Here is a 16,942-nt window from a genome sequence, read left to right on the forward strand (position 1 = left end):
AACCATTTGTTTTTTTACATCGTCTTTATTCAGTTTGTGAGTGACTTAGTGGTTTGTTTTTGAAGGTCTTCAACAGATAGGTTTCTTTTTTTTTTTCTTTTTTGCTCTTCCCAATTTTTAAATGTATTTTGACAGAAAATGTTTGCCGAATAACAGTGTTTAGCCAACTTCTTTCAGTAGTTTAGCATTAATCATCATACTAGTCTGGGACAACTGTGAGGAGAATTAGGTCACAATGTGAATTAACCAGGTCTGACATAGTTGACTTTACTTGGCAGTGGGTCCTTGTGTATATTTTAAACTTTAATTGCTTGGTTCCTGGTGTAATAACTGCTTTTCACTAGATGTTACAGTTATTTTATAATTTAGAAAAGTGAATTCTGGAGAAATTAATGACTAGAGACTGTGGTTCCAGAGCAAAAATTTTATTTTATTGTATAATAAATAAATTATAAATTTAAAAGATCCTGGTCAGTTTATGTAATTTACTTGTTTATTTTAGAAGTAGCATTAAAAAACTCTTCAAAACTTATTTAAGAAAGAGAGTATACGTCTTGTACCTTGAAATTCGCTAACACTATAATGATTGTTCTAAATTAGGATAGTTTGAGTAATAATTTGAGTTCAGTGACAGTATTCAGCCATTTCTACTTGACTGTCAATCTTTTCTCAAATAATTACACATTAATGGAGACAGTAGCAAATAGTTTAATTTACACTGCAAAGAAATGGAAAAACCCAGGACTTTGTTTTATAGTTGCTATATTTCGCTCATGTAATATCTATTTTATAGATATTTTTGTTTGCGATATTTTGAAATGTCTTAAATGACTATCACTAGTTGAGTATATGCCCTCTCTATAAGTCTATGGTGATTGGTGGTTTAAGTGTCTGTAAGTCTTTAGCAAGTTAAACATGGTCAGACCACTGTTGCTCATGTTTCTGTTCACGGACCATTGTGTTCATGTTTCTGTTCACGGACCACTGTTGTTCATATTTCTGTTCTCTTTATCATCATTATAGCTTGTACTGTGTGCTTTTTATTTTTAATTTGCAAATTGTTAATATTTATTTGTATTTTCCTCCTAATTTCTTTGTCATCTATGTATTTAAACTACTCAGTGTAGTTAAAGGCTTTATCATTGTATCTTCATTTCTTCTGAGTTATTTATTTTTTGTATTAATGACTAGATTTTAATGTAAAATATCCATCCAAATTAATATATAGATGACAAATTCTTCCAGACATACAGAAGATAAAAAGTCTCTGGTGCTAGTAAAGTAGATTATTTCTGTGCTATGAATCTTCTGAGTTATTTTTAATGAGGTCTATAGTCATGAAGTTTAAGTGTTCCAAATTTCTTCATATTTTGGCATGTACTTTTGAGTTCAGGGGATTGCCTTTCATGGCGATGTTAATGGCATAGACTTACTGATTGTGCTGAAGTGTTGTTCTGTGTTGTTGCTCCCATCAGACCACTGAAGAGGACACTTCTCGTTCCTTAGTAAAAGATCACCTTTTCCAGCAAGAGACAGTTGTTACCAGTGAGCCTTACAGAAGCTCAGACCTAAGACCTTTACCCTTTGAAGATCTGAATGCCAGAAGAGTCTACTTGCAAAGCCAAGGCAGCCAGGTAAGAAAATGCGTACTATTCATACATATGTATATCATATATAGAGAAACTGTTGTGCTACAGAAGACCACCAAGACCCTCTAGTCTTTACCAGGTGAAAAACAAACAAAACCAAGAAAGGGTATTGATTTACAGTTAATGGTAGTAAGATGAGATTGGGTGCATTCGGGGTGGTATGTCCATAGACAAATTAATGTAATCTCTGTAAAAGGGCACAGGGATGTGGAGAATGAGTGCTGCAGACAGGGAATGAGTACCTTAGTTCAAGCTGTTGTGGGACGACATAAACTGGGTAGCTCAAACAGCAAGGTTTTTGTTTGTTTTAATCTTACATCTCTAACAATTAAAATGCCAAGATTACAGGGTGTTGGACTGGCTTTTGTAAGGGCCTTTTTTCCTAGCTGGCCAATTGCCTTCTTGCCATGTCCCCACTTGGCTGGGAACAATAAAAATAAAAACATCTGGTAGCCCTAAGAAGGACCCTATTCTGTCTGATTAGGAGATCTGTTTTCATGACCTATATCAGCCAAAGGCCTGTCTCTAAATAACTATTATATAGAAGGAGACTAGAAATTCCACACTTGATTTCCAGAAGAGATATGCAGTCTCCATTACAGAGAGCACCATGGGCATGGGTGTATATGTGATCTGGTAGAAAACCATACATATTGGAAACAAAGGAAAAGAAGCAGAGAGTGGCACCAGATTATTTAATGTTCATACTGTGAAAAATACCTTGGATTTTATCTAGGATGTTTTTCACAAACTTGGGTACATAGTTATGAACTGGGTTATACAAGAAACCAGGGACAAAACATAGAACATTTTTATGGATTGTCAATTTTACTCAAAAACAACAGTTTGAAGTAATCTTCCCATTCGCCATTCATACAGGGAGTTGGCATTTCCTGGGACACTTGGTATTACTCCACCTTTTTTGTTTTATATTGAAATCGTCACTAGGTAGAAATAAATAGTATTTTATTTGATTTTTAAGTTTTATATCCCTGATTGCTGGTGTGTTTTCCTGTGTTTATTAACCACTTAGGAATTCTCTTAACAAAAATGTTGCATGTCTCACATTTGGTTGTCTGGCCTTTTCCTACTGATTTGAAGGGATATTCTTTACATAACTTGGGAACCTAGTCCTTTGTTAGGTAAATGCCTTACAACATCTTCCTAGTTTGTCTATAAATTGGGTAATACCTGAATCTACCTCTAGAAGCTTGAAACAATGATGACACAAAAAAAGCATCCAGGGAAAGTATTTTATTAAATAAATAGTATTATTCCTGTTCTCTTATCATTAATGTGTCCTGATCTCCAACATTATAGACAAAGATAGATAGGAATTTAGTAGGAATTAAATGTGATGTATTTGTTTCCTTTAAAGCTATACATTGTTAAGGGGCAATATACAAAATTGAGGGTTTATTGATGGTGTTTTCATACTTACCAAGAGAAAACACTCTGTTTGGCATGTTGGTGTTGGGATTCCATACCATTTGTATTTGGATATAATCTGAAAGGCAATATGGACAATTCCTCACAGTACAGAATCTGACTCTTAGTTTGTAGAGCTTATTTTGTTTTTCAAAATAACTAGAATTAAAGTCCCTTTTCTAAGATTCAGACTTGAGATTAAGGAAATGCTACATAAAAATCAGAATGCAAAATTTAAAGGAGGACTTTAGAAGCAGTGGAAGCTCATCTTAGCACAGGCTTTACATGCGATAAGTCATGAAATGGGCTACTGGAGTTTTAAGTATTCAGCAGGGGAGTTAATATGCTTTGGATATTTATTTGCCTGCTTCAGAGTTAGCTTAACAGATCCTTTTCTACAACAGAAAAGGTAGCTTTTCAAAAGGGCTGGACAGCTGCCTTGTTGAACTATAAGGTCTAGAATGTTACCTTACTTAGCTACCAAATTTAGCTGCCCTGTTTATAGATTCCTCCAAAAGACACAAGATTGTTTGGTCAGACACAAAGAACCTTATTTCTCAGTACAGTGTAGTGCCATGGCCTTCATTTTCATGTTGTTTCCCTTGTTTCCTAAAGTCAGGCCGGTGTTTGCTCAAGATGTACAAAGTGGTCTTGCTCTCATAGTATTTGAAGGAGCTATTCAAGCTGCCAAGGGAGAAAAGTAATTAGTAGGCCTACCCAGTTGTAGCACCCTCATAATGACGAGAATATTCTGAAAGATGCAATAGTGATGCTTATATTCAGTGGGTAGCCAACAGTTACACACTGTTGGACATTGGGTCTACTGAATAGGAGGGAATTCTCTGTGGCTGGTAAAGTCATAGACTCTAGAGGAGAGCCCCCTCCTGCCACTTTCCTAAACCAGTTTAATTTCTCTCAGCCCTTATCAAAGAAGCTTCTTTTTGCAGCAGACAGAGACCGTCACAGAAAACCACAACTTGGTCAGAATGCAGAGACTAGCTGGCCATAGTGTGCCTTGCTATAACTGATACAGCTACAATACAAACACAACTTAGATAATTAAGGCTTGGGGAACATGGAAGAAAGATTAACAAGCTAGAAAACTACTACATCTACTGTACTGTGAGATAGTAACTTTTGTATATGAGAGGGAAACTGCACCTGTGAACTCTCAACAACATAGCTGCCTAAGCAAGAACACTGAACACCAGTTGGCATGCCAACGTAGGGGATTTCTCACAAGGACTCACTTCTAGATGAAGAGTTATAGACAATTAATGGCTACTGAAAGAAGGAGAATTCAGGAATGAGGCCCTGCTGAGCTAATCCCAAACACATGAAAAATACCAAAGGGACTCAGCTAATTGTATTTCTAAATTTATATGTGTACTTGTAACAATAATAATTAAAGAATAAGAGACCAAGAATTTAAGTGGGAGTAGCAGAAGACACAGAAGGAATTGGAAGGAGAAGAGAAAAGAATATATATGAAATTCTAAAAATTAAAACAAAACCTTGAACTTCAGGAAGTCAAGACTGTAACCAGACTATTTTACTTATGTCTTCTTTTCTTTGGGTACTAAGCAATCCTGCCTTTAGAGAGAGAGCATCTTATCTTTTAGGAGATTCATTATATTAGCGTATATCCTTGAAAAGGCCTGAAACAAAGATGGACGTTGTACATACTCAGTAGATTTGCAGAAATAGGTCTGTGGAAAATTGTTCCCAATGGTAGCTTATCATCTTCCCTTCAGAAATACTTACATAATTGTCACTTTTTCTTTGGCTCCTTTAGTGTTTCATGGGCTGTTTAAATTGTTTGTATAGATAAGTACATTGTTTCAAGATGTTAAGTCATAATATGCTTTTCTTTGAAGTTCATGGCAGTCATTTAACCATGAACAAGATAGTGTTTATGAGTTGAGGTCATTACCAGAGGTTTGTGAAATGTAAGAGCATCCAAGAAACCACCCTATAACATAGGAGCATCCCAGCCTGTCCCTTACCTTTACCCTTTGTTTCTTTAGTTTTTATGTGCTTTGTGTTCTGCTTATCTTGATCTCTACACTTGGCTCTTTTTATTCTGCCAGGCATTTTTAATTGCCGGTAGCTCTTTTCCTCAGCTATTTACATGTGTGAGTTTCTTAGAGAGTGCATAGGTGAATATTTGATGTTGGTGTGCTGTAAAAGACTCCATAACAGATTGATCCAGCCCTTTTTAAAACCCCTCTTTGCATAAGAAAATTTTGTGTGACCACAGGTATGTATGGATATAAAATAGGTATACAAGTGATAACTTAGAAATTTACTTTAAAATACCTCCTTGGCAATATTTAAATTCACTATTTACCAGAAACAAATGCAACTTGTGCGATAATAAGATTTTTACATAAATGAGCCAATGATCTGTGTTTAAGAGCACTGTTGCTCTTCCTGAGGACCCAGTCCTATTCCAAGAGCCCATATGGGGACCCACAAGTGTAATTTCAGGGGATCCAATGCTCTGTTTTAGCCTCTACAGGCACCAGACACATGATGCATAAACATATATATGTATTTATAGACAAAACACTTATAAACATAAAATTAAATCTTGCCTGAGTATTTAATACTATGACAAAATATTGTGTGTCTTAAAATTTTTTGAATTGATCAATATTTTGATTTGTAACTGTCGATACTGATAATGCCACTTCTTACAAATACAAAATAGCAGGTGTCTGTTTAGAGCCATTTCAGAAATTTGGAGATAAATCTCCTAATCAATCCTTTACCACAGTTTTGCTTTTTTTGATGAAACTCATAAGACAGCAACTTTTGAAATAAAATACTCTAACAGTACAATCTAAAGATAGACTTCTCATTCATGCTGAGGAATGACAGCAGGAAAATAAAATCATAAGGCCCATTTTATAATTAAACCATTATGATTCTGTAAATGCAGAAAGTCTTTTATGTACAGTAAATACTGCCATTCATAATACACAGTCTTGGGAGTGTTTCAGGCAGTGCCCCTTGGCGTGAAGTGAAGGCATGTACCATGCAAAGTTTGCTTGTGTGAATTTAGACTCAGAGCTGCAGTGAAGTGCTGATGTGGACAAGTGCTTTCAGAATCATCCCAGACTGATGGTGTTTGATTTTTGAATTGATTTTTTTGGGAGCGGGCGTCAAGTTTATTCCTTTGTACCATTTTGTTGCCATTATTAGTGGAATCCCTTTGAAAAAGTATCTTCTGGCTTTTGAGCTGATAAATTATCCTAAAGATAATAGAAATAGCATGTATTCTCAGTGTTTTCAAAAGCAGCACTTGAGGTGTATATTTTAACAGCTTTGTTAAATGAGCATAAAAATAAATGTCCATTTGTCTTTTTATTTAGAGAGCACATGAGAGAACAAAAGGCATTATTGATTCATTAACTTGAATAGTTCAGAATGTGTATGTGTTTATATGGGGTGTGTATATGTGACTCGAGATAGTAAAATAGGGATAATAAGTGAAAATAGGCATTTTTACTTTTAAAAGTCTACTCCTAGAATAAAATAAAATAAATATTCAGGATATTTGGGGATTTGTTATCTTCTAGCACTGTGGATTGAAACCAGGGCTTTGTGTGTGCTAGACAAATCCTTTACCCTAGAGCTATAATCCCTGGCCATTAAGACTGTATATACTTACTATTTAACTAGAGGTCATTATATTAAGCAAAGACGTTTCGCTCTTATTTCTTTCTCTATAATGCTCCTCCATTTATTATTGTTTTAGTTTAACAAATAGTTTATTCTGTGTTTCCTTCATGGAGTCTTACCAGAACTTTTAATCCATAGCAGTCCCTTTCTCTGTTAATTACTGAATTTTTATATGTTCTACCTATAAAACTCATACTTCATATAGAACGGGTGTTGCAATTTTCAAATTACACTTTTATTAAGTGTATCAGGGTTTGGATCAGAATGTCTCAGTAAAACAATAGAATACAAAACCACTGAAATACTGATAATGATTAACATGAGAATTCATTATATCCTTTATTTTTTCTGTATATTTAATTTAACTATAAAATTCTAAAAAGTAAAATTTTAACCATAATCTTCAGTTCTTAAATGTTCTTTACAACTCAAGCTAAGAAATCTTATCAGGACTGACTGTTCTCGTGATTTTTTTATAAAACATAATTCATATACCATAAATTCTTCTTTTTTTGGTGTTTTAATATATTTACAAGGTTGGGCAGTCACTACTATTCAGTTCCATAGTATTTCCATCACTCCAGAAAACTCATTGTGATTATTGTCCTATCCTTCCCCAACCCTGCCTCTTTTGCTCTTAGCAGCCCTGTTTTGACACACTCAGATGCTCCATCTCCTGGCCTGCTGTGTTGTGTATTTACAGGCAGCCATTGATAGATTCTTGGGTTGCATCTTTCCCCCTCCTATTTTTGTTGTTTTGACAGGATTTTACTTTGTAGCCTAGACTGGACTAGAACTCTAATTTTGTAGTCCAGGTTATCCTTAAGCTCCAGTGATCTTCCTATCTCAGACTCCAAAGTACTGAGGTTACAGGCATGGGCCACCATACCTATCTTCTATGTTGTTTGCTTTTTTGTTAATTGATTGTTAGTAGTGGTATTCTTTTGCAGGGGGATTGGATTGTTTGGTGCTAGGTGTTACTTGACAAATTAAATTTAAATGCATTTTTATAACAACAAGAATTCTTTCCAAGAATAAAATAGGGAAGAAGTGATCTGCTTTTCTTTATTTTTAAAAAAATATTTCTATATTTTGCCTACATATGTGATGCACAACATATGTGCACAGGAAACATACATAATATGTTTGATTCCTGTGAAGGCCAGAAAACAGCTTGGATTGCAAATGGCTGTGAACCATCATGTGGGTGCTAGGAACCAAATTCAGGTCCTCTGTTAAGAGTAACAAGTATTCTTAACTGCTGAGCTATTATCTCCAGGCCAATTCTGCATTTTATTAAAATGGGGTTTTAATGTGTTTGATAGGAGGGGCTGGTTAGATGTGATTTTACAACCTATCGGGTATTGAAATGTATGTTTTACTTGGTTTTGTTAAAAGTAGGAAATTTATACTGCTGCCACTTAAAATAGAAATCATTGAAATTTTAGATACCATTCAGTCAGCAAGGCCTAGACATTCAGAGCCGAAGTATGGAATATGTACAGCGGCAATTATCTAAGGAGTGTGGGAGCCTAAAGTCCCAAAATAGGGTAAGTAATATTCGTTTATCTCTTGGTTTGAAATGTAGCAGTTCAACATCCATGTACATGAGACTTATTCAGTATGCATCTACTGTGTCTTTATACATAAGCTCTCTTCAGTCTGAGTGGCTTTTGAATCTATATCACCAGGTAGGACAAAACAAGAACTTAGGTTGTTAATTTAGTACACAGCATCCTTCACTCTACACTCTGGCCTTCACATGCCCTTCTCACACAGAGAATAATATACATCTCCATCCAAGAGTCCTGAAGGGTTTGTCCCACTCCAGCATCTGTGCTAATTCCCAAGGCTTGAACTGTCACCTCAACAAAGTATGATGACCCTGGGGAATGTCTTGAAACAAAACTCCTCTCTAGCTGTGAGCCTCTGAACCAGACAGACGATGGCTTCTAGAATACAGTATCAGGGAATATATAGAGTAGAAATAGAGAGTCCCATTACAGAATTGAGGGACTGAAATGAAGATGTCAAACTCTAATAAAAAGCAGTTTAATTAATTTTTGGACTTGGAATTAATCATCTTTGATTTTCTGTTTGTCTCTTCTTGCCCTCTTGAGTTGGTGGTCTTCCCTGCTTCCCCTTCACTCTAGTTACCAGCATGGCCATCAGGGTCATAGAATACCATAGATAGCATGGTCTACTGCAGTAAAAGATTTGCCTTCCCTCTTAAACTGTGGGAACATACTTCAGCCCTGTCTTCAGAGTCAGGCTTCTTTACTGAAAGGATGGAGTATGCCTGTAGCCACACAGCACTCTTGACCTGTTTTGTAGAGACCCAGAGATTGAAATTTTTTTTTATTATTTTTTTTATTTTTCGAGACAGGGTTTCTCCGTGGCTTTTGGTTCCTTTCCTGGAACTAGCTCTTGTAGACCAGGCTGGCCTCGAACTCACAGAGATCCGCCTGCCTCTGCCTCTCATGTGCTGGGATTAAAGGCATGCGCCGCCACTGCCTGGCTTGAACATTTTTCTTCATCCTGCCCTACCCTACCTCTTTAGTCCATGCTGGCACAATTTAGCTTTATGAATCCTTCTACTTCCCTATTGTTTGCAATAAAATTACACTGGGAATTATCCACTTTCGAGTTTCACTTTGCTTAACAAGTCCTTCACCATTGTGCATGTGCGTACACACATGCACACATACACTTACCTGCCACACTTTCAGCACGTCTGCTAAATATTGTTATGTACAAGTTCTACCTTCCAAGTGTACCAAACATGATCGATCTTGTCATTTACATTTTTTTCTCCCAGTGTCCAGTAATGAGTTCTGGTTTCAGTCTGAGTCCCTACCAGGAGGACTTTATAAACATATTTCCACCAGTAGTTTCTCTGAGGCTCTGACATGTATCATTCTAGTCAGCAATCTTTACCCGTTTCTACATTTTTTATTATTTATTTATTTATTTATTTATTTATTTTATTTTTTGTTTTTTGAGACAGGGTTTCTCTGTGGTTTTGGAGCCTGTCCTGGAACTAGCTCTTGTAGACCAGGCTGGTCTCGAACCACCACCGCCCGGCTCTACATTTTTAAAGATACGAGAGTTGGCACTAAAAATCTGTAAAACAAAATCAGTAGATGGATTTTCTGTTTTAAGGAATTGGCTCATACAGTAATGGGATACAAACCCAAAGTCTAGTCCAGATCTCATGGCACAGACCGGTACGCCTAGCTACTCAAGAAACTGAGGCAAGAGGAAAGAGAACACAAGGCCAGTCTGGATAGCTTAGTTGAAACCCTGTCTCAAGATAAAAAAGTGCACAGAGTTAGTTGGTGGAACTCAATGGTAGAGAGCTTGCCTAGCAGACACAAGGCCCTAGGCTCAATCTCGGTACTGGAGAGAAATAAAAGCCCAAAATCTACAGATAAATCATTGGGTTGGAGAAGGGGGAAAATTGGAGCCTGAGTACAAAGTTCTAATGGCAGAATTTCTTGCCATGCAGGGAGATAGTTTTAGTTTTAGGTATTATCTGATTGGATATGGTTCACCAGGTGAAGTGTTGATCTCATCCAAAACTTTGGCATGGAGCTCCTTGAATGGGTCCCTCGATAGGGTTGCTCTACCAGACTGAAATAAAATTAACTGTCATAGTCCTTTATGCAATTTTCATCTTGTCTAGGTCCCTTTGAAGTCAATCAGACACGTCAGCTTTCAAGATGAGGATGAGATTGTCAGAATAAATCCTCGAGATATCTTAATACGTCGGTATGCAGACTACAGACATCCGGACATGTGGAAAAATGACTTGGAGAGAGATGATACTGACTCCAATATTCCATTTTCTAAACAAGACAGTAAAAAATCAGACTATCTCTACCACTGTGGAGATGAAACTAAGTTAAGTTCCCTGAAAGACTCTGTGGTATTTAAGACACAGCCTCCCTCGTTAAAATTTAAGTCAAAACGAAGAAAAGAGGATGGGGAACGTTCTCGCTGCGTGTACTGCCAGGAAAGGTTTAATCATGAAGAAAATGGCAGGGGGAAATGCCAGGATGCTCCAGATCCTGTTAGAAGATGCATATATCAAGTTAGTTGCATGCTCTGTGCAGAGAGCATGCTGTATCATTGTATGTCAGACTCAGAGGGAGACTTTTCTCACCCTTGTTCATGTGACACTAGTGATGACAAGTTCTGCCTAAGATGGTTAGCCCTGGTAGCGCTGTCCTTTATTGTACCATGTATGTGCTGCTACGTCCCTTTGAGAATGTGCCATCGCTGTGGTGAGGCATGTGGGTGCTGTGGTGGGAAACATAAGGCTGCTGGGTGAAGCAGTCCAGGGCCAGCAGGAGCTTAAAATCTTCATCTCCAGGAATTAGCTAACTTGGATTTGTGGAAGCTGTTGGCAGGCAGTATGGAATCTTGCCTGGTTCATTGAGGCCATGCGTGGAGGAAGCAGAACTCATCAGTTCTTGTGACTTACAGATGCTTGCCATGCCTGATGTTTTCCTGAGTGCGTGGCATGTTCTGGGACAGATCATAGATCATTGGCAGAAGAAAGTCATTTCTGGTTATTGATTACAAAAGGTCAACATAGAATATGATCCAACTAAAAGGGATTAATTTTGGCATTTTTATATTTATGCACTAGGTGACGGGACTTTTTAAAGATTTGAATTTTTTAAGACATTAACTAAAAAGTGCACTAAGGAGCAGGTTTCAGTACAGAAAAGTTAATACTTGGAAATTAAAAAAGATAAAACAAGTGCAACTAAATCATGTATTAGTTGTTTTTTGAAAGCAGTTTTATGTATAAATAACAAATGTTTATATTTAACTAAATGTAAGGTACGAACTATGACATATTAAACTTTTCTTGCCTTTCCTAGTTCTGAGGTAGATGTGCATATATCTACCACCACATTCCATATATTTTGAGTATTTAACTCATCTAGTTAATAACGTTTGTATCCATGTGATATGTTCATCCTCGTTTCTCTCTGGCTGCAGTTTATATTGAGTTACTATCTGTACATTCTGGAAATCTAAACTCTTTAAAATACTTTAAAATAGCCTTGAGTGACCAATTTTTTTTTTTAAGCACAGGTGTAATTGTCTAATGTTCTGGTGGAAACATAACACTTATTTTTATATAAAGAGACTGAGTAAGCATAGAAGAAAATGAGGGTTTCTCGTTGTTTGTTTTTGTGGTATTCAACCAGCAAGTTGTTTTCTTTCAGAGTTTCCTCCTTCAGAAGAGCTTAGTTGCCTTTATAAAGGTTTCACAAGGCAGGAGCATTAGCTGAATAGTTAATGTGAAGCAGTTTCCTCTTGAGTCTCCATTTATCATTCTGCTAAGCCAGAATGTGCACAGCTGTTTCACTGATTGTTTTTAAGCTTAATCTTCTGTGCTTATTATTATTATTACTCACATAACAATAACATTTTTCAGTTGCATTTTATTTCAGCTAGTCAAGAGCAAAGTTATTTTGCATTAAAATGTATGCGGAACTCTCCCAAGAAAGTATTTAATCCTCATTGTGAATGGAAGAGCTTGTACATCACATCCTGTCACAGAGCATTTGTATTATGGGATGTTTGATTCACAGAGTTGGTATGGTGTGTTCCAGCAAACCATTTAAAAGTGCTTTGGGGTCAAATTGTCTCTTTTTTTAAAATGTTACATTACGTTCTAACCATATGAGGGGTTCTTTGATATACTCCCTTGACAGTTGAGCAGTGTGCCTCTTTTTCCTTTTTTTTGCTTAAAGTCTCTGAAGTGATAGAAAATCACACTACCATTTGAAGTTCATTCTGCAGGTTCTCAGTGTCATTTCTGTACCGTTCATTTTGTGTGTCACACTTAAACTTGTGTTAGCTTTCTTCTTTTGCCCCACATCAAACTGAACAATGTATATATAACACTATCTGTCTGTAAAATACTTTTTTTAAGAAAGCATTTATATTTATATGACAGCTTGAACTGACAACATTATGTATATAGATCATCTTGAAGTATTATTTCACATTGAAAAGAAGAAAAATATATTGATAACTATAGATGTTATGAAGAAGAGGTTATTTCTAGTTTTGTACTAAAAATCAATTGGATGAACTAAATCCAAAACCAGACACTGTAGCAGCAATTTTAAGTCTTATTTTTACTGTTTCTATATTTGGAGGCTGCTACACAGATGATCTTCATCCCTGGCGTTTTCAGATAAACTTGGTTTCCTAGAGCAGACTGTTAACTTTCAAAATTCCTTTTTATTGCTGAAATAGAAATACTGGTTTTCCTTATGAATGAATATTCATATTTGTAAGTGTGGAGTTTATAATTCAGGTTGGAACAAGGTGTGAATAACTGAAGACTATAACTTGCTGGCTATATAGGAAATGCCGTGGAAATGAACTGTGTATATAAGAAGAAAATTAATCATTTTTCTGTTAAGCACTAGTCACTATAGTGCATCTCCTGGTTCTCTACTGTATTTTATACGCAACATACCTGCTTTAATATTTTAATGTTTGTGCATTAATATTTTCAGTTTGTTTAACCACTTTGCTGCTAAGAGTTTGCCATCCTGTTCCCGTTTTTTTCCTTTACAGTTTTAAACATTGCTCTTCATTAAAAACTATGGTAATGAAATTGGTTTTTTTTTTACTTTGGATTTTTGTAATTAGCATATACGAATTCACATCAGTGCAGGAAAGTAGCTGATGATGTAATAATATTGAGTCCCTCTGTGATCATATGAACAGTTTAATCCTATTCCCAAGCATGTGCAGGTGGATTCAGGAATGATTTTTCATTTGCTGTGCAGATTTGGCACCGCCATTGAGCGTTTCCTTTTAAAACTCCTCTTTTGTCTAAAGTTTAAGCCGATGGCTCAACAAAACTATTAAAGTAAATATTGAAAATCACCAAAATGACATGACCAGAAAGAATTCTGCCTGGTGGGCTTGTTTGGTTTTCAAGTGAGTCTTGTGGCTTAAAGGGGTCTCGGAGCCTTTGATTTGCTGATCAGGAGTACTTTGGAGTTCCAGTGCCACCTGCTGGATGATTTTAGACCAGTGTCAAGAGATGGAGTTGGCCTCTGCCCAGTAAATGGCTGTTCAGAGGGTAGCCCACTGCCCACCAGAGAAACCAGGGGTAAGGAACAGCTCAATGGAATGTAAATAAATCTTTAATGCATTTTTTGGTTGCTGAAAGATTTTAAGCACTTTTTTCTTACATATCCTGTTTTAAAATATTTATTGAAGCTTGGAACTGGCAGTCAGACTTACGTATATACTGAAGCATTTATACAACCAGTTCCTTTAACTCAGAAGCCATTACCAAAATGGTATTCCTATTTTCTTCCCAGTGCCAGTCAGGGAGAATTTTTTTTAAAAAAAAAATAAACATAATTGCCTGTATTTTATCATGACAACTCCAGAGAGTGTGTGTGTTTCCGAGTAGATGATGATGATGAGACAGGGCTTCAAACTTAAAGGGAAAAACTTGAAACTACCTATTTTCATTGGTTATTCAGCAGTGCCTAAAGTGAGCTTCTGAAATAATACAAATGCACTTTCAGTTCATGTGTATAGTGCCGTCTCATTCCTTGGGTGAGTCTTCTCTCCTTTCCCTCTCCCCTTAGTTAAGTGGCACACAGGTAATTTCTTTATACTCACGTTAGTCTTCAGAGTGTAGGAAACATGTACTTTCCTCTAAATGGGCAATGTAGAGAATTTTATGGATCTTTCTTCTGTTGAAATTGAATGTCTTGATTATATTTGGAATGTGTAACTTGGATTAATGTGCTTTAAAGTAATTTTACTTGTAGTCCAACAGTGCATTGAGCAAGTGTAACCTCTTTCTGAAAAATAACTTGGAGAACTTTAGTTAACCGATAAAACCAATTCATCACTAAATGTTGCTTACTCTTGATTTGACGTCAAGATCCACACTTGTAAGTATTAGGGGACACTGGAAAGCGGCTGTGAATGATAAGAGGGCCGTGTGTGTTTTATGGTGAGTCAGACTACAAATATCAAGAACTTGCACACTGACAAGCAGAGGCGATTTATACAAACCAAAAAGTGGGCGGGGAGGGAAGGAGAGTTACCAACTCAGTTGCCTAACAGCCCAGCAGTTAGAAACCTTTTGGTTGCTCTGGTACACTGATGTCATCCATTGTCCCAAAAGCTACAATTGCAAAAGTTGTTAGTTTTTTGAAAATTTTCAAGAAAAATCTAGTTGAACGCCTTTGTGTTAAAGATACACACATTTTTGTGTTAACGTTTCCAGTGTGAAGGATGTTTTGCTTTCTATTTCCTTGACCTCAGAAGTGCCTCACGTGTATATTACCCCCACTAGGAGCCTGACCGCATCCTTCCTAACAAGCAGTGGAAGCCTGTTTAACTGCTGTCCTAATGCATCTCTCCACATAGGCAGCTAGCTTGAGAGTTGTGAGTATATAATGTAAATATGCACATACAAGTTTGTAACTGCTTTTGTTCCATCATACCATGTAATTGGACTTATCAGCCGGTAGACGATTTGTTTCAGTGATTTCCCCTCCCCTGGAATTACCTGATTAAACCAATCATGAAATTTAAAAGGGCGTTCTCTTACTTCTTCAGAACATATGCTATGGAAGGTGGTAATCACTGGGGAGGAAAGCAGGGGGACTGAGCACTTTCGTCTGAAATGTGGTTTCATTCTTGAGAGCCATATTCTAACTGAAAGTTCACCTGCAGTTCAACTTCATGACATCATCCTTGATTCCAGATAATTGCTAGTTGTTAATTTACATAATCACTGGTTTGCCCTGGTGCTGCAGTTGCTAGAATTAGCTGCCTTAAAGATGTGTGGCAAATGTTTAACAAACTGCAGGATGTCTGGGTGTGTGTGTGTGTGTGTGTACACTAGCCACTTGCCTTTGTATTACAACAAAAATAAGGGAACTGCTAGGGCAGTCTCGATTGTGACTACATCTCAACACCAAAGTAATGCTTTTAGGTTATTGTGTTACAGCTCTGGTCATTTGAAGAACCAACTATACCGTGATTATGTATGGCACAGAATCATGTTTATTTACAGTCTTTTCAGAAAGTTACTTATGTTATTCACATCAAGTCAATACCAAGTCTAAGAACAGTTTTCTATCAGGTAAGTCCGGTTGTCCTGTGATGCCATCAGGGTAGTGGTGCATGCAGTAATACTCCTTAAGGAAACAGCTGGGGAGATGCTCAGTGGTTAAAGGTGTGACACATCAGGCTGCTCGCAGTGACGTGTAATTCCAGTTTCAGGGGATCTGATACATTCTGACTGTGGAGGGCACACACCCACATCATACATTCATCCAGGCACATACATGCACATAAATAATTAAAAATCTGAGTTTATGATAGTTGTAGTGAATTTAGTTAAAAGTAACTGCTCTGATATCTGAGTCTTTAGATCCTTGAAGTAAATGATGGTTCAAAACTCCATTTGAAATATCAAGTCTAACATAAATAACTAGAACTTTTGTTGTTCCATGAAGTACCCTTTATCTGGTCACTTCTAATCCTTACTTAACTGAAGTGTATGGCTCCTCTTTTCTAAGAAGGTTTAGACTGGGGAGCTTAAGAAATGCTCCTAGGTCCCGTGAGAGAACACTATAGAGTCCTGGTGCAATTTGTCTCTCTATGGCAGATTGAGATGCACTTTATAGGATTAGATAGGTGTTTATTCTGGAATTAGGTCATAAGGGAGTCGTTTTTTTTTCTATTCCCTTTCATTCCTGGACCCCTATTCAGCCATCTTACTGAGGCATGGAGAATCCCATAAAAGCAGGAGCATGGAATTGCGGTAGAGATCTGGGAAATCTTTGAGGCCTGGGCACTTTGGCTAACTCTCACTGTAAAGGCCAGATACCGTCTAATGTGGAATTACTCACTGGTGCCATTTCCCTAGAGGGATTCTTTTTCACCAAAGCAGGGCCCGATACTTCCCCTTGAGGCAGAAGAAAAACCATAATCTCCAGTGTGAGTCTCTCATCACCCCTCAAAGAATGGTGAGCTGTTCCTGTCAGCTTTCCCACAAGTCTCTTGACACCAGAGTTGAGTTTATATTGGGGGTTACTTCTTAAACATGACGAAATTACTGACTCCCCTCAAAGCTGCTGGTTCTAAGGAAATAATTT

At 37.0% G+C, this 16,942-nt stretch overlaps 1 protein-coding gene across 1 annotated transcript in view; it reads left to right on the forward strand.

The window, feature by feature from the left end:
* The window catches only part of Spred1 (sprouty related EVH1 domain containing 1), a 76,569-nt gene extending 62,369 nt beyond the window's left edge, over positions 1-14,200 (forward strand). The window contains exons 5-7 of the mRNA XM_041678801.1: positions 1,476-1,634; positions 8,213-8,314; positions 10,450-14,200. Coding sequence (XP_041534735.1) covers positions 1,476-1,634; positions 8,213-8,314; positions 10,450-11,097 — 909 coding nt within the window. The 3' untranslated portion in view covers positions 11,098-14,200. The remainder of the gene's footprint in view (positions 1-1,475; positions 1,635-8,212; positions 8,315-10,449) is intronic.
* Positions 14,201-16,942: the final 2,742 nt, after the last annotated feature.

The sequence above is a fragment of the Microtus oregoni genome, unplaced genomic scaffold (genome assembly GCF_018167655.1).
Source record: "Microtus oregoni isolate MIOR12 unplaced genomic scaffold, Mior012 000031F_ref0000149, whole genome shotgun sequence".
NCBI classification, from domain to species: domain Eukaryota; kingdom Metazoa; phylum Chordata; class Mammalia; order Rodentia; family Cricetidae; genus Microtus; species Microtus oregoni.